This window comes from Mobula hypostoma, chromosome 3 (genome assembly GCF_963921235.1).
Source record: "Mobula hypostoma chromosome 3, sMobHyp1.1, whole genome shotgun sequence".
In the NCBI taxonomy this organism is placed as follows: domain Eukaryota; kingdom Metazoa; phylum Chordata; class Chondrichthyes; order Myliobatiformes; family Myliobatidae; genus Mobula; species Mobula hypostoma.
In genome coordinates this window covers 28,034,852-28,061,264 of record NC_086099.1, presented here as the reverse complement: position 1 = coordinate 28,061,264, position 26,413 = coordinate 28,034,852, and the positions used below count along the sequence as shown (strand labels likewise).

General features: G+C 42.0%; 1 protein-coding gene across 3 annotated transcripts in view; it reads right to left on the bottom strand.

Annotated features, from left to right (window-relative positions):
- pdzd2 (PDZ domain containing 2) overlaps nt 1-26,413 on the bottom strand; it is a 493,753-nt gene that overhangs the window by 60,014 nt on the left and 407,326 nt on the right. For all 3 annotated transcript variants that reach the window (XM_063042802.1, XM_063042803.1, XM_063042804.1), the window contains 2 exons: nt 21,971-22,058; nt 3,180-3,280 (listed from right to left, as the gene is read on the bottom strand). In XM_063042802.1, coding sequence (XP_062898872.1) covers nt 3,180-3,280; nt 21,971-22,058 — 189 coding nt within the window. The remainder of the gene's footprint in view (nt 1-3,179; nt 3,281-21,970; nt 22,059-26,413) is intronic.

The window sequence follows — 26,413 nt, the reverse complement described above, 5'->3', positions numbered from 1 at the left end:
GATCAATAAAGTATGACTATGATTGTTTTTTTAAGCATTTGAGTGGGTTCAGAGCATCCGTAAATCTATAGACATTTTCTTGTCATTTTTGAACTGTTATATCCGGGCCTAGGCATTTGCTGGGAATATCTTGTTCTCTGCCTTTTCTGGTCTGCCTAATGTGGACTTCCCTGCTTATTTCGGTGACAAGACCTGAACTCACTAGCCCTGATAAGTCATGGAAGAATGCAGTGGAGCTGGATAGTACACTACCAGCAGGGAAATCTCAGCTTCTGACAGATGTGATGACCTGCTTATTTTTCCATTTCCATTCAGCTGTCTCACATGTGGTTGCTGGACAGGTTGACCTGCAGCAGGAAGCTTCCTTGGGAACGGTTTCCAGCAGTTTAAAGAAAGCAAGAGAATGGAATACTGTGTTGAGCAAGGGGTTAGTCTTCAAATTAAGCCAGTGGGGAGGCTGAAGACTTCCTTGAGAAGTGGTGCGGAGGTACACCCTTGTTCCATCTGGAATAGTATAGAAGCCCTTTATATTCCTCAGCCAGTGGCTCACACGTTTTCTTACTTGACGTTTCACTCTCAGAACTTCCCGAGGGATACAAAATTTCCACTGCAATTATGCCATTTAGGGTTTGTTGTTGTGATAGCCAACCACAGTGAGGTAACTGGAAGTTCACGTCAGTTAGGCTCAGTAACCTTATGACTTGAGTTACAAGGATTAATTTTATGCATATAATTGTATAATTTGTATTTAACTATCCTCCACTCATCACAAAGCACCGTGCTATTTATTATTTTAGGCAAAGGTGCTTGTGTCAACAGGCAGAGACTAATAACACAAAATCAATGCTGGGCAGTGCAACACATTGGACACATTGTCCCAGCAAACTTAAATCATGTACAACACAAAGCTATGATATGAACAAAAGCACATTTTCTTTGTTTAAACAACATTCAATTGCACCAGTCTTCCACCTTGCCAGACTGAACTGTATTCTTTCATATACAAAGGCCTTTTGAAATAAGGCTATTAGTTTCTTTTAGACATAGACAGGTTACAAAGCGACTTAAAGTTGTCATTTCAGTTTTTTCTGCCAGCAGCAGGGAGGATAGGCTTTCATTCTGTCCAGTCAGATACAATTTAAACTGAGCTTCCAGGCAGAGTCGACTACCTGGGCTTGATGGGACCTGTCTGCATTTGTCAGGTGATCATTCTGATGAACGATTTGGACTCAATTCAGCCTCTCTACTTTATCCAGGTCAGGGTGACATGGTTGGTAAAACAGCATGTGTCCATTGTCTTTGATCAGTAATTTGTAAACAAACAAAACAAAAAAGTATGTTTGAGTTCGTTACGGTGATTGTTGGTTCAGTCCATTTATGGAGGAACGATCAGAATTTGGGTTACTTCCAGTATAAATTGGTTGGTTGGGTTTAACATGAATTTTATCTTTAAACTGAAGTAGATGTCAAGAAGTGAAAGAAGAATACGTTGAATGACTAAAAATTTAAAACTTGATATAACAAGAATGAAATATCATAGGATGAAAATAGGTAATTGATGTGTGACCTTACTATTAAAATCCTATTAACTGCAGTTAGACATCTTTGAATTATACTGCTCATTTTTATTCTAAGGTATTTATAAAAATCCAATAAAACATGCTATGTTTATAGTAACATATAAATCACTCTAAGTGATAATATATTTATTGTACTTTATCCTGAAAATCCATCAGGTAATAATGTTCAAAGTGAAAATATATGAGCTATGATCAAATGGTGGAGCAGACACGATGGGCCAAATGGCCTTATTCTGTTTCTAAGGTCCTAAAAATTTTTTTTACTGCCATTTTTTTTAGCATTAACTAATAGTTGATTTAATGTAAATTTTTTTTACATCAAGTTTAGGACCAAGGTCTGAAGAAATGTATTACAATACTCCACGATTGAGTTCCAATGATTTGAGACCTACTTTCCTTTGAAATCACTTTTTTCGTCTTGGTATTCATATTTTCCCCGAAGGCATTAACTTGTGTTGGTTTCCCACTGTGACATCTTGTCAAAGGGACATTTTTCATGTGAGGCTGAGTTATAAGTAGTAGTAGCTATTTAATGCACAACTTTTCCAGTGGGCAAATAATGGTAGCCTTGAGGGCCAAGCCCTCTTCATATTCTTTTTCAACTCTCCAGGTCATCAGTAGCAACATTACTGTGCTCAGCTGAAGTTAGTTAATTCAATAGAGATGTGATAGAGACCAGAGATAATTTATTTGTTTTTCTTTGCTCAGGTCCAAACTCAGTGGTTTACACTCACAAGCTCTATGCAGTTCCACACACGATGCAGACTTTTAAATGGATGAAGAGGAGAGTGATGAGAAGGATAGAAGTCTTTAGAAGATAAAGGCAAAAGTCTGTCCTCAGTTCACTTCAGTGAACTAATTTTCAGAAAGAGAGTACAACTTGTACTCCTTGCTCTTCTGAGCATGTTTAGTGCAAATTTCAACGTCATAAATTCTAACTATACAACTCCAGGTCTCATGGGCAATACTGATAGTCTCTAATTGAACCTGGCATTTAAAAAACAAAATCAAAGGGTGTACGAAGTAAGGCAAATGACAAGGTGCATAAAGACAGTGATGGCTGACAATCACTTTGCACTTAGTGCTAAAATGAATTCTATTTCAAATCAATTGGAATCTTGATTACAATCTAGCAAAAAGATGCATATTATACATATTACCATTACTTCAAAAATGCAAATGACTTGGCTGTTATGGTTTCCTAAACTATTGAATTCTCGGAGTTACTTTACATTTCTGATTCTGATTTAGGCTTCTCATTCATGGCAACAGCTGTAATTTTTGTTTCTTCTTCACACACTGAGAATAACTGTGAATATCTCCATCCAGCTCATTGACTGAAAATATGCAAAGCTATAACGAAAACAGACAGTGCTGGAAAAGAGAAGTGGTTTCACATGTCAGCTTGAAGACCCATTGTCAGATCTGAAAAACTATAACTCAGCAAGAAAATTAATAACATTTTCAAATTAAAAACAAATGGAAGCCTTACGGTGAAAAGATTTTTGTAAATATCCAATCTAACAGAAGGAAAATGCATTAATATTTTTATCACCTCATCTTGTCCCCCATCAAACTATTAAAATTGATCCTGCTTACACGGCTTGAGGGCTCCAGAAAACGTTTCATTGTCCAGCTGAGAGAAGATCCATCAGCCTGCTTGAATTTTACACTTGGTGATGGACTCTTTGATGATAACCCTGTAGGAAAAGTACATTTTAATGAACTCTACATATGCTTCTACTATAAATACCTTGTACAATAGGACAAAATGCAGTGAATCTGGCCCAGTCCAGCACAGGAAAAGCCCTCCCCATCATTGAGTACATCTACAGACAGTGCTGTCGCAGGAAAGCAGCATCCATCATCGAGGAACCCCACCATCCAGGGCATGCTCTCTTCTTGCTGCTGCCATCAGGAGCCTCAGGACACACACCACCAGGTTCAGGAACAATTATTACTCCTCAACCATCAGGCTCTTGAGCCAGAGGGGAAAACTTCACTCACTCCAACAACGAACTGATTCCACAACCTATAGACTCAATTTCAAGGACTTCTCATCTCATGTTCTTGATATTTATTGCTTATTTAATTATTAATTATTACTTTTCCTTTTGGTAATGTACAGTTTGTTGTCTTTTGCACATTGATTGTTTGTCCATCTTGTTGGATGTGGTCTTTCATTGATTCTATGGTTTTCTTTTTTTTTAAAAACCTACAGCACAATACAGACCCTTCGGCCCACAAAGTTGTGCCGAACATGTCCCTACCTTAGAAATTACTAGGCTTACCTATAGCTCTCTATTTTTCTAAGCTCCATGTACCTATCCAAAAGTCTCTTAAAAGACCCTATTGTATCCACCTCCACCACTGTTGCCGGCAGCCCATTCCACGCACTCACCACTCTCTGCATAAAAAACTTACCCCTGACATCTCCTCTGTACCTACTCCCCAGCACCTTAAACCTGTGTCCTCTTGTGGCAACCATTTCAACCCTGGGAAAAAGCCTCTGACTATCCACACGATCAATGCCTCTCATCCTCTTATACACCTCTATCAGGTCACCTCTCATCCTCCTCCGCTCCAAGGAGAAAAGGCCGAGTTCACTCGACCTGTTTTCATAAGGCATGCTCCCCAATCCAGGCAACATCCTCGTAAATCTCCTCTGCACCCTTTCTATAGCTTCCACATCCTTCTCTGTATTTACTGTGAAAACCCACAAGAAAAAGAATCTCAGGGTAGTATATGGTGACATATATGTACTTTAATAGTAAATTTACTTTGGACTTTGAACCTTATTGCTGGCCTAGGACCACCTTAATGTGAGCCCTAGTACTTATCTTTGTACTCCCAACACCCCACTGCACAGCACAAAGCCCCCGGCATGCTCCAGCAAACTAATGGCAAAGATCATTGACTTCCCTGGGGACACTATTTGAACTGCAGCCTCATGTTTCTCTGAACACTGATCTAATTTCCAGCTTCCCTTCCTGACCTGGTCCCAGACCCGATCTTGCTTACTGACAGCAGCTCTCCTCACGCCCACCCATTTTGGCACGACAGTTTACCAGACTTTGGGAGAAGTAATTTCAAGATTCAAGTTTATTTATCACATTTGCAATGAAGCAGACAGTGAAATGTGTCTTTTTTGTGTATTTTCCCATGTCTCAAATTTAAATACATAAACAGTCTTCATTTGATTTGGCAGACTTAATGTAATTTTATGAAAATGAAAGAATTGTTAACAAATATAACAGACTTTTGTTTGAGGATGTAGCTAACAATGTAGACAGGATACATCAATGATTGTTGAATGCCTGGAGTTTTGAAAAGCATTTGCTGAAGAATTGCATCCAAAACATTATTGTCTCTGTGATACTGCACATGTATGGGTGGAAGATTTCTTTATTCTGGCTCCATCTTCTATATTTTAACCAACATTAAAGGGAGCTGTTTGTGTTGAATCCTGAGATTCTTAGAGGCAGGGAATACAAAGTTCTACTGAATTCTCTTAAAGGGCTGATTAAGCCACAAGTGGAGTATTGCATCCAAATCTGACAACCTAAAAGATGCCAAGGTCCTATAAAGAGAGAGGTAGCAAGTTTCTGCCTGAGACTAAAATCTGAGAAAAAAATTTGACAGAAGTATGTAAGAGCATGGCTGGTTTAAGTGGGATAGAAAAGAGAACCATTTGGAAATTAAACATTTTGAACCAAAGATTTGAGAAAGATGGGAGAAAAACTGCTCAATGAAAAGAGCAGTTATGATCTGGAAGTTATTGGCCATCGAGCTGATGGAAACAGTTATGGGGAGCAGGCAGGAGAATGGGTTTGGAAGGGAAAGTAAATCAGCCATGATCAAATGGTGGAACAAACTTGATGGTCTGAATGGCTTAATTCTGCTCCTATGTGTTATAGTCCAAATGGCACATTTCATTTTTCCTGGACTTTCCCCACCACTGAAGTTTACAGCTTGTGAATCCAATGCAGATGTCATTAGTGCTGACTCCTAATAATTGGAAGGAGGGGGGAGGAGCGAAAGATTCTTCCACTGAGCATCATCTAGGTAGCACTATGTGTGAATCTACTAACTATACTGAAGCTTGCTCAAGGTTCATGAAATAGGATTTTAAATGTATTCCTTTGCCTAATTAAATGATAAATGCTTTACATGATTTCATAACTCAAAGTCAAAAATCCATTTGGAAAATTTGAGGATGGAGAGAAGAGCTCAGGGGCCAAGTGGAAAAAAACATTGCAAATGCTGATGAAGCTACTATGGCAAATCAAAGATTTTTCTCTAAATCCATCATCAAAACATATTCAGTAATATTCAAAGTATCAACTCCACATACTGGATTGGTTTACAACTCAGTTTGTCCTGAATACAGTGGATTGAGCAGAGGAAACTTATTTCCTCTGCAATATGATGCAACTTTCTTTCTTATGAAAACTCACTCATTTACATATCAACTGGTCACATTAGAATCTATAAACTCAACTACTGTCCTTAGGGAAAGGTAATTATTGAAATAAAAGAGGATACAACAGTCTTTTCAAATGTATCAAGAGTAAAAGAGAAACAAGAGTGGATATCGGACCACTGGAAGATGATGTTGGAAAGGTAATAATAGGGGATGAAGAAATGGAGGACAAACTAATGAGTCAGTCTTCACCGTGGAAGACACTGGCAGTATGCTAGAAATTCGAGAGTGTCAGCAGAGCAGAAGTGAGTGTAGTTACTATTACTTATGAGAAGGTACCTGCAAAACTGGAAGGTCTGAAGATCTTATAGTCTTATCTTAGGAACTATGCAGAAATATGAAATATCTATAATTTTCTAATATTATGGGCAACTTGCATTCCCAATACAATTTCTGATGGTTGAGAAATAATATTAGAATCAATTGTCTTACAACTTTTGCTATATGTGGAACTTTACCTCCATGTATTGAATGACGTACAGCAGTGCAATCACAACAGAGTAATCTACTCAATCTTTGATGCTTCAGAATATATTTTGGAACTACCCCATACAAAACATGCAATTTCTTTTTACTTTGTTACCACAGACCTTTGCAGTCTACACAAAATAATGACCTACCATCAAATTAATGCTTCAAATTTGCTGAAACAAATTAAGGTACACTAAGTGCTCACTTTATTAAATTAACGCAAGTATGTAATCAGCCAACCATGTAGCAGCAACTCAATGCATAAAAATATGTAGGGGCTCAGTTGTTGTTCAAACCAAACATCAGGATGGAGAAGAAATGTGACTTTAGACTGTGGTTAATTGTTGGTGCCAGATGGGTTTGCTTGAGTATCTTAGAAACTGCTGATCTCCTGGGATTTTCACGAGTTTGCAGAAATTGGCGCAAGAAACGAAAAAAAAGCAACATCCAGTGAGTGACAGTTCTGTGGGCAAAAATGCCTTGTTAATGAGAGAGGTCAGAGAGTGGACAGACTTGTTCAAGCTGATAGGAAGGCGACTCCTAACGCAGATGACCATGCATTCCCACAGCGGTGTCCAAAATGCACTACATGTCAAGCCTTGAAGTGGAGGGGCTCAGCAGCAGAAAACCATGAAATTACACTCAGTGGCCACTTTAATAGATACAGGAGATACTTGATAATATGCTATTGAGTGTAAGTATTTTACCACTAATATCATGAATGACTGTGATGATCCACTCCTAGATGAGCTCACTCCTTTTATGCTTTGAAAGGGAGAGTAAAACTACACATGTGCGAATTCCTGCAGCATCTGGTGACTGTTGGAGGCCAATGTCAGGACATCTTTCAAGAGGATGAACCCTCGCAAGACGTCAGGCCCGGATGGTGTACCTGGTAGGGCATTGAAAGCCTATGCCAACTAACTGGTTGGCGTATTCAAGGATATCTTCAATCTCTCACTGCTGCAGTTGGAGGTTCCCACTTGCTTCAAAAGGACAACAATCACCCAGTGGCACTCAAGAAGAGCAGGGTGAGCTGCATCAATGACAATCGCCCAGTTGCACTCACATCTATTGTGATGAAGTGCTTTGAGAGATTGGCCATGGCTGGAATCAGCTCTTGCCTAAGCCATTCCGACCTACTGCAGTTTGCTTATCACCACAATAGGTCAACAGCAGATGCAATCCCAGTGGCTCTCCACTCGGCCTTGGATCATCTGGACAATAGCAATACCTATGTTTATTGATTACAGCTCAGCATTCAACACAATCATACCCTCAGCTCTAAGCAAAAAGCTCCAAAACCTGGGTCTTTGTGCCTCCCTCTGCAACTGGATCCTTGGCTTCCTCACTGGGAGACCACAGTCTGCACCAATTGGAAATAACATCTTGTTGCAGACAGTCAACATCTCTAGGATATGTGCTTAGCCCCCTGCTCTACTCTCTCTACACCCACAACTGTGGTTAAAATGCTATCTATAAATATGCTGATGACACAGCTATAGTTGGCAGAATTTCAGATGGTGATGAGACGTACAGGAGCAAGATAGGTCAGCTGGTTGAATGGTGTCACAACAACAACCTTGCACTCATTGTCAGTAAGATAAGATCAAGGAACTAATTGTGGACTTCAGGAAGAGGAAGCTAGGGGAACGCACACCAGCTGTTATTCAGGGATCAGCAACGGAAAGGATGAGCAGTTTCAAGTTCCTAGCTGCCAACATCTCTGAAGATCTATCATGGGGACAACATATTGATGTGATTACAAAGAATGGCAGTGGCTATATTTCATTTGGAGTTTGAGGAGACTTGGTTAAGTCAACAAAGGCTCTAGTAACTTTCTACAGATGTACTGTGCAGAGCATTTTAACTGGTTGCATCACTGTCTGGTATGGAGCGGCCACGGCACAAGATCAGAAAAAGCTGCAGAAAGTCGTAAACTCAGCCAGCTCCATCAGCTCCCCCAGGATCAAGGACACCTTTAAAAGGTGATGCCTTAGGAAGGTGGTATCCATGATTAAAGACTCCCATCACCCAGGACATGTTCTCTTCTCATTGCTACCATCCGGGAGAATTGCAAGAGCCTGAAGACACACACTCAATGTTTCAGGAACAATTTCTTCTGCTCTACCATCAGATTTCTGAATGGGCAATGAACTCATGAACACCAAATTAATTTGTTTTGCTCTCTCTTTGCCCTACGTACTTTATCTATTCTTATATATATATATATATATATTTCTTATTATAATTTATAGTTTTTAAAACTATTATGTACTGCAATGTATTGCTGCTGCAAAACAACAAATTTCATGACATATGCCAGTGATGTTAAACCTGATTCTGATTTCTGATTCACAATCATAAAATGATGATGCTGTCATAAAGATAACAGGAATGATATCTTTCTTTCTAGAATATCTGCATGGCTTGATCTTCATTAGGGAAGAACTTCAGAAATGAGGACCATCAGCAAGATGGTGCCGGTGACCAAACGTCATATTTCACAGACAGTTCACAGTACTACTAGATACTCTAGAAGATATACTGTAAATTTTCTTTGGAAACATAGAAACATAGAAAATAGGTACAGGAGTAGGCCATTCAGCCCTTCGAGCCTGCACCTCCATTCAGTACGATCATGGCTGATCATCCAACTCAGAACCTTGTACCTGCCTTCTCTCCATACCCCCTGATCCCTTTAGCCACAAGGGTCATATCTAACTCCCTCTTAAATATAGCCAATGAACTGGCCTCAACTGTTTCCTGGGGCAGAGAATTCCACAGATTCACCACTCTCTGTGTAAAGAAGTTTTTCCTCATCTCGGTCCTAAAAGGCTTCCCCTTTATTCTCAAACTGTGACCCCTCGTTCTGGACTTCCCCAACATTGGGAACAATCTTCCTGCATCTAGCCTGTCCAATCCCTTTAGAATTTTATATGTTTCAATAAGATCCCCCCTCAATCTTCTAAATTCCAGAGAGTATAAGCCTAGCCGATCTAGTCTTTCATCATATGAAAGTCCTACCATCCCAGGAATCAATCTGGTGAACCTTCTTCGTACTCCCTCTATGGCAAGAATGTCTTTCCTCAGATTAGGGGACCAAAACTACACACAATACTCCAGGTGTGGTCTCACCAAGGCCTTGTACAACTGCAGTAGAACCTCCCTGCTCCTGTACTCCAATCCTCTTGCTATGAATGCCAGCATACCATTCAACTTTTTCACCGCCTGCTGTACCTGCATGCCCACTTTCAATGACTGGTGTACAATGACACCCAGGTCTCGTTGCACCTCCCCTTTTCCTAATTGGCCACCATTCAGATAATAATCTGTTTTCCTGTTCTTGCCACCAAAGTGGATAACTTCACATTTATCCACATTAAATTGCACCTGCCATGAATTTGCCCACTCACCTAACCTATCCAAGTCACCCTGCATCCTCTTAGCATCCTCCTCACAGCTAACACTGCCACCCAGCTTTGTGTCATCCGCAAACTTGGAGATGCTGCATTTAATTCCCTCATCTAAGTCATTAATATATATTGTAAACAACTGGGGTCCCAGCACTGAGCCTTGCGGTACCCCACTTATCACTGCCTGCCATTCTGAAAAGGTCCCGTTTATTCCCACTCTTTGCTTCCTGTCTGCTAACCAATTCTCCACCCACACCAATACCTTACCCCCAATACCGTGTGCTTTAAGTTTGCACACTAATCTCCTGTGTGTGACCTTGTCAAAAGCCTTTTGAAAATCCAAATATACCACATCCACTGGTTCTCCCCTATCCACTATACTAGTTACATCCTCAAAAAATTCTATGAGATTCGTCAGACATGATTTTCCTTTCACAAATCCATGCTGACTTTGTCCGATGATTTCCCCGCTTTCCAAATGTGCTGTTACCACATCTTTGATAACTGACTCTAGCATTTTCCCCACCACCGATGTCAGGCTTACCACTCTATAATTCCCTGGTTTCTCTCTCCCTCCTTTTTTAAAAAGCGGGGTTACATTAGCCACCCTCTAATTCTCAGGAACTAATCCAGAATCTAAAGAGTTTTGAAAAATTATCACTAATGCATCCACTATTTCTTGTGCTACTTCCTTAAGCACTCTGCGATCTCTGCATCTCAGCCTGTAATTTCCTTTCTAAGGATGTATTTTTGAACTGACTAAATGATCTGGTGCTTTTGTGGTCTCCTGGGAGATTCGGTGAACTCGACTCTTGAGAATGCCGGTACGCCCTGGGCGGTCATTGCTGGGGGGCGGGGGGTGGACACTGCAGAAAACAAAGCTGTGGTCGGCTCCACTACGCCACGCTAATTAAAGTGTCGAGCAAGTATGAGGGTGGAAATTCACCAGCTGTTCAGCTCTGTCTGCCTGCATTTGACTGGTCTCCATCTTTTCTCACTACCACCAGGGGGCGGGAGGTGCAGCAGCCAACAGGTATGGGAGTAGTTGTTGCCCTGCAGTCATTGGGCTCCTGGATGGGCTTCAGTCAGCTCAGTGCTGAACGGGCTCTGCTCTGCTGCTACGGGCTCACTTTCGAGGACTCTGCAGTTCCCGTTCCGAGTGCTTTTGTTCATTATTTGCGTGATTTGTCCTCTTTTGCAAATTGAATACGTGGTGGTCTTGTGTGTGTTTTAGTGAATTCTATTGTGTTTCTTTGTCTTATGGCTGCGTGCAAGAACATAAATCTTAAAATTGTATATGGTATACATAATATGATAATCAAAAGGTAAGCAAAGCTTCAGAATTAGGATTGAAAGGAGCACATAGGGATTATAAAGAACCCAGAAAAGAACTAAAGATGGGAATTAAAAAAGCCAGAAGGGGCCATGAAAAGTCTTTGACAAGTAGAATTCAGGTGAATGCCAAGGGATTCCATATATTCATCAAGAGCAAGGGGATAACTAGGGAGAGGGAAGGACCACTCAAGGATAAACAGAGGAACAGCTGTTTGGAGGAGGAGAATGTGAGGGAGATACTTAATGAGTACCTTGCTTTAGTTTTTTCTGAGGAAAAGGACGTGGAGGACCAGGAGATCAGTGCTGACATTTAGAGTTCAAGGAGGAGGGCCTCCTAACAAGTACTAAGGTGGACAAGAAGTCCCCTGGGCTTGAAGGGATTTACCCCAGCTTATTGAAGGAGGCAAGAGACATGATTGCTGGGACCTTGACCCGCATCTTTGTGTCCTCTCTAGGCACAGGCAGCGTCCCAAAGGATTGGTGAGTGGCTAATATATCTCTATTTGAGAAGGGAACAAGGAAAAATCCTGGAAACTATGGACTGGTGAGTCTCACATCAGTTGTAGGGAAATTGCTGGAGAAAATTCTTTTAGGGATAGGATATATGAACATTTGGAAACCCATGACCGAATTAAGGAGAGCCAGCATGGCTTTGTGAGGGGATGTCGTGAATTACCAACTTGGAATTTTTTGACGAGGTGATGAGAGAGATTGATGAAGGTAGAGCAGTGGATGTTGTCTACATGGGTTTAATGAGGCATTTGACAAAGTCCCTCAGGGGAGGCTAAACCAGAAGATTAGGATGCATGGGGTCCACAGTGAATTGGTTGTTTGGATTCAGAGCTGATTTGCATATAGAAGGCAGAGGGTAGTGGTCGAAGAGACTTATTCGAGCTGGAGGTTTGTAATTAGTTGAGTTCTGCAAGGCTCTGTGCTGGGACCCCTGCTCTTTGTGATATATATACATGACCTGGATGAAAATGTATATGGGTGGGTTAATATACTTGTGGATGATACCAAGATTGGTGTAATTGTGGACAGTGTAGAAGACTGGCAAAAAAATACTGTGCAATATACTTTGTAGATCAGTTACAGACACGGGCAGAAAAAATGGCAGATGGAGATTAACTCAGATAAATGTGAGGTGTTGCACCTTGGTAGGGCAAATGTAAGGAGACAGTGCATTGTAAGGGCAAGACCCTTAACAGTGTTGCTGAGCAGAGAGATCTTGGGGTCCAAGTTCATAGCTCCATGAAAGTGGCTACACACATCAATCGGGTGGTTAACGAGGCTTATGTAATGCTTGTTTTCATTAGTTAAGGCATTGAGTTCAAAAGTCAAGAGGTCCTGATGCAACTTTATAAAACTCTGGTTAAGCCACATCTGGAGTATTGCGTGCAGATCTGGTTGCCCCAATTTGGGAAGGATGTTGAAGCTTTAGGGCAAGTGACAGAAGTCTGTGTAGGGGAGCACTTTGGTTCCACTGATCATAACACCATTAGTTTCAATTTGATCATGGACAAGGATAGATCTGGTCCTAGGGTTGAGGTTCTGAACTGGAAGAAGGCCAAATTTGAAGAAATGAGCAAGGATCTAAAAAGTGTGGATTGGGACAGGTTGTTCTCAGGCAAAGATGTGATTGGTAGGTGGGAAGCCTTCAAAGGGGAAATTTTGAGAGTGCAGAGTTTGTATGTTCCTGTCAGGATTAAAGGCAAATTGAATAGGAATAAGGAACCTTGGTTCTCAAGGGATATTGCAACTCTGATAAAGAAGAAGAGGGAGTTGTATGAAATGTATAGGAAACAGGGGGTAAATCAGGTGCTTGAGGAGTATAAGAAGTGCAAGAAAATACATAAGAAAGAAATCAGGAGGGCTAAAAGAAGACATGAGGTTGCCTTGGCAGTCAAAGTGAAGGATAATCCAAAGAGCTTTTACAAGTATATTAAGAGCAAAAGGATTGTAAGGGATAAAATTGGTCCTCTTGAAGATCAGAGTGGTCGGCTTTGTGCGGAACCAAAGGAAATGGGGGAGATCTTAAATAGGTTTTTTGCGTCTGTATTTACCAAGGAAGCTGGCATGAAATCTATGGAATTGAGGGAATCAAGTAGTGAGACCATGGAAACTGTACAGATTGAAAAGGGGGAGGCGCTTGCTGTCTTGAGGAAAATTGGAAGTGGATAAATCCCCGGGACCTGACAGAGTGTTCCCTCGGACCTTGAAGGAGACTAGTGTTGAAATTGCGGGGGCCCTGGCAGAAATATTTAAAATGTCGCTGTCTACAGGTGAAGTGCCAGAGAATTGGAGAGTGGCTCATGTTGTTCCGTTGTTTAAAAACGGATCGAAAAGTAATCCGGGAAATTATAGGCTGGTGAGTTTAACGTCAGTAGTAGGTAAGTTATTGGAGGGAGTACTAGGAGATAGAATCTACAAGCATTTGGATAGACAGGGGCTTATTAGGGAGGGTCAACATGGCTTTGTGCGTGGTAGGTCATGTTTGACCAATCTGTTGGAGTTTTTCGAGGAGGTTACCAGGAAAGTGGATGAAGGGAAGGCAGTGGATATTATCTACATGGACTTCAGTAAGGCCTTTGACAAGGTCCCACATGGGAGGTTAGTTAGGAAAATTCAGTCACTAGGTATACATGGAGAGGTGGCAAATTGGATTAGACATTGGCTCGATGGAAGAAGCCAGAGAGTGGTGGTAGAGAATTGCTTCTCTGAGTGGAGGCCTGTGACTAGTGGTGTGCCACAGGGATCAGTGCTGGGTCCATTGTTATTTGTCATCTATATCAATGATCTGGATGATAATGTGGTAAACTGGATCAGCAAGTTTGCTGATGATACGAAGATTGGAGGTGTAGTAGACAGTGAGGAAGGTTTTCAGAGCCTGCAGAGGGACTTGGACCAGCTGGAAAAATGGGCTGAAAAATGACAGATGGAGTTTAATACTGACAAGTGTGAGGTATTGCACGTTGGAAGGACAAACCAATGTAGAACATACAGGGTTAATGGTAAGGCACTGAGGAGTGCAGTGGAACAAAGGGATCTGGGAATACAGATACAAAATTCCCTAAAAGTGTCGTCACAGGTAGATAGGGTCGTAAAGAGAGCTTTTGGTACATTGGCCTTTATTAATCAAAGTATTGAGTATAAGAGCTGGAATGTTATGATGAGGTTGTATAAGGCATTGGTGAGGCCGAATCAGGAGTATTGTGTTCAGTTTTGGTCACCAAATTACAGGAAGGATATAAAAAAGGTTGAAAGAGTGCAGAGAAGGTTTACAAGGATGTTGCCGGGATTTGAGAAACTCAGTTACAGAGAAAGGTTGAATAGGTTAGGACTTTATTCCCTAGAGCGTAGAAGAATGAGGGGAGATTTGATAGAGGTATATAAAATTATGAAGGGTATAGATAGAGTGAATGCAAGCAGGCTTTTTCCACTGAGGCAAGGGGAGAAAAAAACCAGAGGACATGGGTTAAGGGTGAGGGGGAAAAGTTTAAAGGGAACATTAGCAGGGGCTTCTTCACACAGAGAGTGGTGGGAGTATGGAATGAGCTGCCAGACGAGGTGGTAAATGCGGGTTCTTTTTTAACATTTAAGAATAAATTGGACAGATACGTGGATGGGAGGTGTATGGAGGGATATGGTCCGTGTGCAGGTCAGTGGGACTAGGCAGAAAATGGTTCGGCACAGCCAAGAAGGGCCAAAGGGCCTGTTTCTGTGCTGTAGTTTCTATGGTTCTTTGGAGAGGATGCAGAAAAGGTTTACCAGAATGTTGCCTGGTTTAGAGGGCATGTGCTATCATGAGAGGCTGGATAAACTTGGGTTTTCTCTGGAGCACCAGAGGCTGAGGGGAGATCATTCAGAGGGGTGGAGCTTAGAACGATGGCACCTCATGGCAACTCCTTTGCTGCATCTTCGGAAACAGCTTTATTTCTATCTTTAATATCTGGAGAAATTTCTGAAACGCAGGTTGTTACTGTGCGATAAATGAAATCTTCCGAGGGAAGGCCTCAAAATCGCCAGCTTTGCCGGCTGTTGGCGACCGAGGTTGAGGTCGAATCGTTCGGATAGAGATGGTGCTCGGTAGTTGGTGTCGGAGGGCTGGTTGGAGGCTCAAAGTTTTTCGGATGACTCAGAGTCAGACTGTGGTTGGGCATGGCAGGGAGAGATTTTCTTCCTTCTCCCGTCTGCATGAGATGTGGGACATTTGAGAGACTTTGAACTTTTTGCTGTGCTCATGGACTATTCTTCATCAAGTTATGGTATTGTTGCACTGTTGTAACTATATGTTATAATTATGTGGTTTTGTTAGTTTTTTCAGTCTTGGTCTGTCCTGTGTTTTGTGATATCACACCGGAGGAATATTGTATCATTTCTTAATGCATGCATTACTAAATGACAATAAAAGAGGACTGCGTGTTTTCATAATCTAATCTCTTTTTTTTCCTTTTTAGGGTTCTTTTGTAAGCCCTGACCTGGAGTTACATGTTCTCTTCGGTTCTTTGCTAAAATGGGACTCACTCTCAGGGCCTCATGACCAGCTGTTTTTCGATATCCCAAGGACGCGGCCTGGAAGACTAGCACGCCTTCAGGGTGCCGGAGTTTCGTGGCTCTGGAGGTGGGCAGATTCAAGGTCGGTGCTGCTGCCTGATATGTCATGGGAGTACACGGAAGATCGAAAGCAGCAAGCTGGCTGCTGGCTGTGTGCACAGAAACCAGAGTTCTTTGGGCACAGAGCCTGGAAAAAGCAGCACAACGAACTTTTAACATCATAAATCAGAGAGTTGTTTTGTTATGTCTCCCCTTTGCTGTGAAATGGGGACATCTCTTTTTCCCTTATTAGGGAGAGAGAGAGCCTGTGGTATGTCGAATTACTGGGTGAACAAGAAGCCTTTGGGGTACTGTAAGTGTGTGTCTTTGTTGATACTTTGCTGCATGCTTGAGTGCTTGGTGGAGGGCGCAGATGCTTTTTTGCTGGTGGGGGAGGAGTGGTCGTCACTTTGCTGCTGCTTATGTGTGGGAGGTGGAGGTGGGGAGTCTTTGGGGTTAGACCATAAGACCATAAGGTATAGGAGCCGAAGTAGGCCATTTGGCCCATCGAGTCTGCTCTGCCATTCAATCATGGGCTGATCCAATTCTTCCAGCCATCCCCATTCCCCTGCTTTCACCCCATACCATTATGTGCCCTCGATAATCAAGAACCTATTTATCTATCTCTGCCTTAAATACACCCAATGACTTGGCTCCACAGCCGCTGGTGGCAACAAGTGCCACAGATTTACCACCCTCTGACTAAAGTAATTCCTCCACATCTCAATTCTGAAAGGACATCTTTCAATCCTGAAGTTGTGCCCTCTTGTCCTAGACTCCCCTACCATGGGAAATAACTTCCTAACATTTAACTGTCATTCATTCTTTGGGCGCACTCCTCTGTTTTCATGGATGGTTGCGAAGAAAAATACTTTCAGGATGTATGTTATATATATTTTTCTGACATTAAGTGTGTCTATTGAAACTTATTGATAGAGGTTTATAAGATTTTGAGAGGCATAGACAGAGTAGACAGGGAGCATCTGTTTCCCAGGGTTAAAATACCTGATACCAGAGGGCATGCATTGAAGGTGAGAGGGGGTAGGTTCAAAGGGGATGTGAAGGGTAAGTTTTTTACTTAAGAGCGATGGATACCTGGAATATGCTGCCTGGTGTGGTGGTAGAGGCAAATACACAAGAGGCTTTTTAGACATGTTTAGATGGGCACATGAATGTGAGGAAGGTGGAGGGCTATGGACATTGTGTAGGTAGGAGCGATCAGTTTTGATTTACTTTTTAGCTGGTTCAGCACAGCATTATGGACTGAAGGGTTTGTTCCTGTGCTGTGCTGTTTTATATTCTATCCAAGTTTGAAATTTGAAGGCGTCTGAAAGTATGGCACTAATGATGGGGATGTGGGCGCAGATGATAACAGAGGGGAGAGGTCATACTTTGAACCAAGATGTAGAACTGCAGGGCACTTCTGTCAGAATGATGAGGTGAGCAAGGAATGGGGCTTTAAAACAAGGATAACTGATCGGAGGTTTAGAAGCCAAGAAAGCAATGTAGGTCACCGAGGACGGGAGCGACAATGGAATGGGGTGCAGAATGAAGTGTAGGGTTTTGAAATTAAATTAATTTTGTTTTCTGGTTCTAGGAGACAAAATTCAGGATATGTGAGGTATTACATTGTGAGGCTACAAAGCACCTGTGGTAATAAAATAAAACAAGATATAACAGAAGAACCTCACATTTGGAGCAGTAGCTGGGATTGAGGCATGCAGATCAGGGTTCAATTCCTGCCGCTGCCAGTAAGGAGTTTGTACGTTCTCCCCGTGATCTCGTGGGTTTCCTCCGGGTGCTCCAGTTTCCTCCCACAGTCCAAAGACGTACTGCTTAGTAAGGGCTAGTAAGTTGTGGGTTCCAGAAGCATGGCGACACTCGCGGGCTGCCCCCAGCACTTTGCAAATGATGTAAACACCACATTTCACTGCAAGTTTCGATATTTGTCTCTTTATTTATTTAGAAATACAGCATGGAATGGGCCCTTCCAGCCCTTCGAGCTGCGCTGCCCATCAACCCCCCACAACTCCGATTTAACCCTAACCTAATCCTCAGACAATTTCCAATGACCAATTAACCTACTCAGTATGTCTTTGGACTGTGGGAGGTGTGAGGGGATCCTGGAGTACCCCTATTAACTGTTTGGAGAGAGACATTTATCATTGATGGTTTCTTTGGAAAGGAGAGAGAGACAGAGTTATTTACCACCGATGTGTTGCTTTTGAAAAGAGAGAGAGAGATGAAGATTAACAGTTGGACTGTCACTTTAAGGCATTGGAAGTAACTTTGGACTTTTACTGAGTTGGGAGTTGGAGACAGCACCGAGCAGCTCGAAGGTTGCTATGGTGACCGAAGGCAGTGTTAATTAATGGACACTCGATGATATGATTTTCAGCTGGTTATTGATGTTAATTCCAAGGACTTGTTGCCTGCTTGTGCATTTCCTTTACAGACAAAGGAGGGAGGGACTCCTTGAGCGACAGGTGATGCTCAGCCTGGAGAAATAAATGGGAGGTCAGATGATACAGACCTCAGGACACATGATCTGGACACTGAATGAGCATTGTTGTGCCCACAGAGAAAGTGGGTTTTGGAGGATTGATCAGGCGGATCGATCCCAAGTTGCTATTCCAGTTTGAAGGAGAAGGGGTGGACTGGTGGGGAGTTGTCTATGTGTCCACCCTCGCCTGGGTGATAGCTCCACTACAGAAGACTGGTCCCCCTGGTTAAAGTCACAGTCGGTGACTGGTAAAGGATTTCAGAGGACGACGAGAAGATCAACGGCATCAGCTCACCTGAAGACTCAACTCTCTCTCTCCATCACTACTCAACTAAATACCACGAACTGAACTGAACTTTACTCAACATCGTAAGACTGTATCTTTTTACCCCTAGACTTAGAGAAGCTTGGTTTTTTCATACATATATATATTCCACACTTACTTTTATATATAACCTTTGCTAACCTGTTTGATTTATCTACACTTATATTACTGTATTGCGTAGTTACTAATAAATATTATTAGTTTATAGCAATACGAGACTCCAAATTGGTTTCTATTTCTGCTGATTCTTCATCCCCGTCACGGGGTACGTGCCAGAGGAAACCAGAGGACCTGGAGAAAACCCACACGTTCCATGGGAAGGACGTACAGGGACTCCTCATAGAGGTTGCCAGGGGACTGAACTCTGAACTCCAATGCCCCGAGCTGCATAGTGTCACGCTAATTGCCATGTTACCACGATGCCCATGTACGTGTGAGAAATAAAGCTAACCTTTATCTTTAATCTGGTACCTTACAGGAGAGAAATCCTTACACTATTGCACTGTGATTGATTAGCAGAGGATGGCGGTTGTCTAGCTGATGGAGCAATCGGGATGACATTAATGCTAGCAGAGTGATGAAGGATACAATACAGGTGACCTAGGGGCTGGATAACTATTAGCAAGGCAGAAAGCTCGGACAGCAGTAGCACTGTTGTTCTTCCTGATTCCTCAAAAATAACTTTATATATTCCACTTGGCCCATTTAGTGACACCAGGTGAACCATATTGTTTCCCAAAAAGGACTCTACTGAATGTCTTACAGCTATCAGCCTTCAACTCCTTACAGGATGAGTTTTCTGGATCTGAAATGAAAATGACTCTATTTTTTTCATATAATTTTCAGCATACTACCAAGCAGTAGCTGCAATGAGAATCTCACCTCAGAAGTCATAAAAGTGAAATATTTAAGTAAATATTTCACAATAGGACATCTCCTCCATTTCCTGCATTTTCTCCCCCCTCCAACTCAACACATGGATGAACAACACAGGCTACCACAGTCTATCTCCCTTCTCAGACATCCCACCCTGCAAAAACTCATTTCAGGGAGGTAGCACCATCAATTTGCGGGAGACTTCCGGGAGAGGTGGGATGTCTGCAATAGAGTAGCTCCTGAGCAGCTAGTCAGCCAGTTTAAATAATGTTAGCTATGCTAATGAACGAATGACACTTGTTAAACTCACCTCAACATGTCTTTTACAGTCTTAACCCACCATGGGCAATAGAAAAGTCACTGTTGCAAACAGTGCAGCCAGCAACACTGTCATTATTTTTGACCCCTGTTAGGCAGGGGTACACTTTAGGGTAGTCTGGGGTGACGTACGTTTTATATTTTCTTTTTTTGGAACACTCTCCCATGGTGCGCTCTCTCTCTCTCTCTCTCTCATGGTTGCTCCCGCTCTCTCACTCTCCCTCTGTCTCTCTCTCATGCTCTCTCTTGCTCTCGCTTGCTCGGTCTCAAAAAAATTGATTTCCATGATATTGTATATAATTTGCGGGCATCAGGGAGCCACTATTAATATGCGGGAGACTCCAGGAACTTCCAGGAGAGGTGGGATGTCTGCCTTCTTTGCCTTGCAACTACCATCCACACATCCACACACCAGATGCTATTGTGTCAATCTTCATCTCCCCAAGCTCCCACCTTCCATCAACTCCCCAGTCATCATGGACTCACCTTCACTACTGAGGAGGTGCGAAGGGCTCTGAGGAAACACATGTACGGCAAAGCATTGGGACCAGATGGTGTGAACCCCAAGGTCCTGAAGGAGTGTGCTGAGCAGTATGTGGAATTCTCCAGTGTATCTTCAATCTGTCTCAGCCTGGAAAAGGTTTCGACTGTGTGGAATACATCATTTGTGGTCCCATTACCCAAGAAGGGCCAACCAAAAGTCTTGAATAACTACCATCCAGTGGCTCTGACCTCACACATCACGAAGACCCTAGAGAGGCTGACCCTGGCTCACCTCTGACCCCTGGTCAGATCAGCCCTCAATCCCCTGCAGTTTGCCTACCAGAGCACATTGGAGTTGACGATGCTGTCATCGACCTGCTGAACAGAGCCTACTCACATTTGGACAAGCAGGCCGGCACTGTGAGAATCATGTTTTTTGATTTCTCGAGTGCCTTCAATACCATACAACCCTCATTGCTGGGGGGAAAAGCTCTGTTCAATGCAGATTGGCACTTCCATTGTATCCTGTATAATGGATTACCTGACTGGCAGCCCACAGTATGTACGGCTTCAGAGCTGTGTGTCAGACATGGCTATGAGCAGCACTGGGGCCCCACAGGGGATTGAATTGACTCCCTTCCTATTTACCCTGTATACTTTGGACTTTAGATACAACACTGGGTCATGTCATCTGCAGAAATTCTCTGATGACTCAGTAATGGTTAAGTGTATAAAGGGAGGATGGGAGTATGAATACAGGGCCCTGGTGGAGGACTTTGTCAAACGGTGGAAGCTGAATCATCTGCAGCTCAACATCAGTCAGACAAAAGAGATGGTGATGGACTTCAGGAAGACTAAGCCTACATTGTTCCCTGTTACTATTGATGGTGAAGACGTGGATGTGGGGAGGACCTACACGTATCTTGGGGTACATCTGGATGACAGACTTGAATGGAACACCAACACAGAGGCTGTGCACAAGAAAGGCCAGAATTACCTCTACTTCCTGAGGAGAATGAGGTCATTTGGAGTATGCAGGCCTCTCCTTCACATGTTCTACCAGTCTGTTGTCGCCAGTACAATCTTCTATGTGGTGGTGTGCTGAGGCAATGGCATCAACACAGGCAACGCCAAAAGGCTCGATAAACTGATTAGAAAGGCTGGCTCTGTTATAAGAGTCAAACTGACACACTGGAGGTTGTGGTAGGACAAGGACCCTGCGGAAAATCCTGCCATTTTTGGACAATGTTTCTCACTCTCCGCATGCCACTTTGGCTGAACTGAGGAGCACTTTTATTAATAGACTAAGACAACAGCGCCGGTCCCAAGAGCGCTATATGAGGTAATTCTTACTCTTGGCCATTAGGCTCGATAGAGTCAACCTATAGCTGGGGAAGTGATGACCCCTCCTGTTAGACTGTTTGAGGTAACTTATTTTTTATATTCTATTTCTCTTCTAATATTTATATTTGTGCACTTGTAATGCTACTGTGACACTGTAATTTTCTTTGGGATAAATAAATTATCTTTCTATCTATCTAAATATAAGACAAAGGAAATTCAAATGCTAGAAACAGTTGTTGGTACCTGGGGTGTATGACGATTGTCCATCTTTGCTTATGCTCTCCCGGTGAGTTGAACGTGAAATAACTTCATCCATTTCCTGTTCTGAAACCTGTATTGAACAACAGGACAGAAGAAATAGTATCTTACCAACTATCTAGTTCACCACTGCATTACAAATAACGTTTAAAAATCCCCATGGGTTTAAAACACTTCTGTTACAACGTGAGATTAACTAGCATGTACAAAACTTTCATTTTGTATCATAGAAAAAAATTGTAGTGTTCTGTTTCCATTTGAAACTTCACACACTGGTAGGATCCACTAGTTTTTTAAATGCCTGAATTTAAACTGCATGGCAAATAATTACAATTTAACCACATAGATCTCTTGGGTGGTCTGACTGAACAGAAAAATACACAATCACTTCATGTCAAAATGACCAAAATATCAAGTTAAATATCCTCTGCTACACATCAACCATTTAAATAGCAACTTGAGTGTCAGTATTATTTAAAAAGTGTGAGATTATATTGAGTTGTTAGTGTTTAGAAAGTTCTAGATGCTTTTAACGGAAGAAGCACAAAGATTAACAGGCAGGGGCAGCATCAGATAGAACGCTGGTCTTCACTGTCACCGCATGGAATACAGAGGAATTTCTGGTCTCTTATTCATGGCAGGATATACCTGTTTTAAAGTCATAGAATACTACAGCACAGAAATAGGCCCTTCAGCCCATCTAGTCCATGCCAAACTATTAGTCTGTCTTGTCCCATTGACCTGCACCTGGAACACAGCCCTCCATACCCTCCCATCCATGTCATTATCCCAACTTCCCTTAAGTATTGAAATCAATCCACATCCACCACTTATACTGGCAATACATTGCACACTCTCACCATCCTCTGAATTAAAAAGTTCCCTCTTAATTTTCCTTAAACATTTCACCTTTAACCTATGACATCCAGTTCTAGTCTCACTCAGCCTCAGTGGAAAAAGCCTGCTTGTATTTACCCTATCTCTACCCCACATAATTTTTTATTCCTCTATCAGATCTCCCGTCATTCTCCTACGCTCCAAGGAATAAAGTCCAAATCTATTGAACCTTTCCCTATAACTCAGGTCCTCAAGGACTGGCACATTGTTGTAAAATTTACCACAAAACATTAGAAGCTAACAACAGTTATTAGCAGCAACCAGTCCAAAAGGAATAGAGCCAGTCCAAGTTTGAGGAATACAATCCTTGCAAAGAAATATGAAGTTGAAAAAAAATGGGGAAAGGCTGGATAACAGGTGAAAAAAAATTAGAGTTTATATTGTTATTACAGGGTATTGATCCAGAATATGAGTGTTCTAAACATTCCAGAAACAACTAGAAGATTTTTGTTAAACTAGCACAAAAAGAATGCAACACCAACTGGTACAAGCTTTCAGGTACACTTAAACCTCCCCCTTTACAAAAGGGTGGATCAGAATTAATTCCTTGATACTTCTGCAAAATAAAAGCATTCTAGTTCAGAATCTCTCAATATTATTTCATTATGCATTCAATACCCACACCTAACTGCCTGACATCTTCTCAAAATAATGTAGTCTTTGTAGACAGGCTGTACTCAGACCTTCCAGGATTTTGGCCTCAGAGTACTGAAATGTTACGTTTATCTAGTTATGTTATATGGCTCAGAATGTTGGACAATATCTAGTAACACGAGGAAATGAACTGTAGCAGCAGAGATGTGGTTTTTGAGGAAGATGCAAGGAATATCATGGACAAAACGAATATCTAACGAGGATGTCATGAACAGAGCAAATACAAAAAGAGATAATATATGAGATCATGAAAAGGCAACGTAACTTCATTGGACATGTGATTAGGAAAGAGAATGCACGGTGATTATGGGAAAGATTGAAGGGAAGAAAGCAAGAGGAAGACAAAGACAAATGATGATGGAGACGGCAGCCAGAGAACTGGAAATGAATACCAATGAATTGATCCACTTGACCCGAAACAGGAGTGTGTGGGCCATGGCAGTCAAAGCTCAAACTGGGCATGGCACCTGATGATGATGATGATGATGATGATGATGATGATGATGATGATGATGATGATGATGATAAGGACAGATGGGCAACATATTTCCAGGATGGTACATGACTTGAGGGAAGCTCAGAAGTGGTGCTGTTTCCATGTGCTGGTTACCCTGATACCTGGATGGTAGAGGTGACATCTACAGGAGTGCTAATGGAGAAACCTGAAAAGGTACTTGTGGGACTCAGGTAGAATGTCTTGTAATTTCCTTCGGAACAAATAAAAAATTTCCATCATCGGAATAAAAAGTGCTGAAAATGGTTGCAGCAAGGAGACTAAACCTTGACAAGTTGCAGATATGTCATCTGGATATTAAGAGAATACTAGATTTAAATAAGCAAACCACAAAATGGTATCTAGTACAGTAACACTAACACAGTTCTGCTACCCTATTAGTGTGACAGAGTTGGTCTATCTGGAGAAGCCCCACAGCAACTTGGTGGGAGATATACACCAAGCTACAGGCGGGTGCTATCCAACTCTCAAAGTATCAGAATCAGAATCAGAATCAGGTTTTGTATCATCGGTGTATGTCGTGAAATTCATTAACTTCACAGCAACAGTTCAATGCAATACATGATAATAGAGAGGAAAAGAAAACTGAATTAAAGTATATATATTACGGTAAGTTAAATTAAATAAGTAGTGCAAAAAAAAGGGAATTAAAAAAATTATTGAGGTAGTCAGACATCTCACCTCTCCCAGAAGTTCTGGGAGTCTCCCACATATTAATAGTGGCTCCCTGATGCCCGCAATTTATATACAATATCCTGGAAATCAATTTTTTTGAGAGCGCGAGAGCAAGAGAGAGAGAGCAAGTGAGAGCGAGAGAGAAAGTAAGGGAAAGTGAGAGAGAAAACAAGAGAGCAAGAGGGAGACCGTGAGAGTAACCACGAGAGAGAGAGAACGCTAGAGTGACAGAGAGAGAAAGAGGGTGAGAATGAGAGAGAGAGAGAGAGCGAGAGCACGCCATGGCAGAGTGTTCCAAAAAAAGAAAATATAAAACGTACGTCACCCCAGAATACCCTAAAGTGTACTCCTGCCTAATAGGGGTCAAAAATAATGACAGTGTTGCTCACTGCACTGTTTGCAACAGTGACTTTTCTATTGCCCATGGTGGGTTAAGACTGTAAAAGACATGTTGAGGTGAGTTTATCAGGTGTCATTCGTTCATTAGCATAGCTAACGTTATTTAAACTAGCTGAGTAGCTGCTAAGGAGTTACTCTATTGCAGATATCCCACCTCTCTTGGAAGTTCCGGGAGTCTCCTGCAAATTGATGGTGCTACCTCCCTGAAATGAGTTTTTGCAGGGTGGGATGTCTGGGTAGTGTTCATGGGATCAATGTCCATTCAGAAATTGGATGGCACAGAGGAAGAAGTCGTTCCTGAATCATTGAGTGGGTGCTTTCAGGCTTCCGTACCTCCTTCCTGATGGTAACAATGAGAAGAAGACATGCCCTGGACAGTGGAGGTCCTTATTGATGGACATTGCCTTTCTGAGGCACCACTCCTTGAAGACGACCTGGATAATATTCAGACTAGAGTCCACGATGGAGTTGACTAAGTTTACAGCTCCCTGAAGCCTACTTCGATCCAGTGCAGAAGCCCCACACCTGCCCCATACAGACGGTGATGCAGCCTGTTAGAATGCTCGCCACGGTACACCTGTAGAAATTCGCGAGTGTTTTTGGTGACATATCAAATCTCCTCAAACTGCTTTATATGCACAGCATTTTTCATGTAATCTCTTTATAACATTCTGTGTTCTGATTTCCAGTCTGGACTCTATGCTAAACCAAACTTACACAAGGAACTTTGTGCAGAACCAGCTGTAAACCTGCATTCATTGAGATTCACAAACAGTCTTTATGTCAAGCTGTGAAAACTGAACATTATACTATTTCACGCACCTGCATAAACCTCACTTAATGAAGTGTGAAAACATGACTAATTATTCAGTGCTTAAGCCACCCATTATTCTTTGTGAAACAAACAGTTACATGCTTCTTTCCCCCTAATGGTTTGTTGGTGGGGGGAGGGGCAGTTATATTTTGTTTGGAAGTTTGGAAGAACAGAGTTGGTGTCCTTGGACTCTGTCATTATTATAGTTTTTCATGCTGGGAGAACGTTTCCCTTTTACAATCAGGGATATGTTTAAAAATCAGATTTTAAATACATTACTGTCTCGTTTTAGTTATTTCCTTTTCAGTCAGGCTCTTTGGATTCTACATAACAAAGACTGCCAGAAATTACGCAAGGCTAGGTGTATTTAGGAGCTCCTGCCACTGTTGTCAAGATTAACTCAAAATCCTATGTTTCATTCTCAGGAATTAAAACGTTGACTGCTATGCTTTGATTAAAAAAAATGACAGTGGAA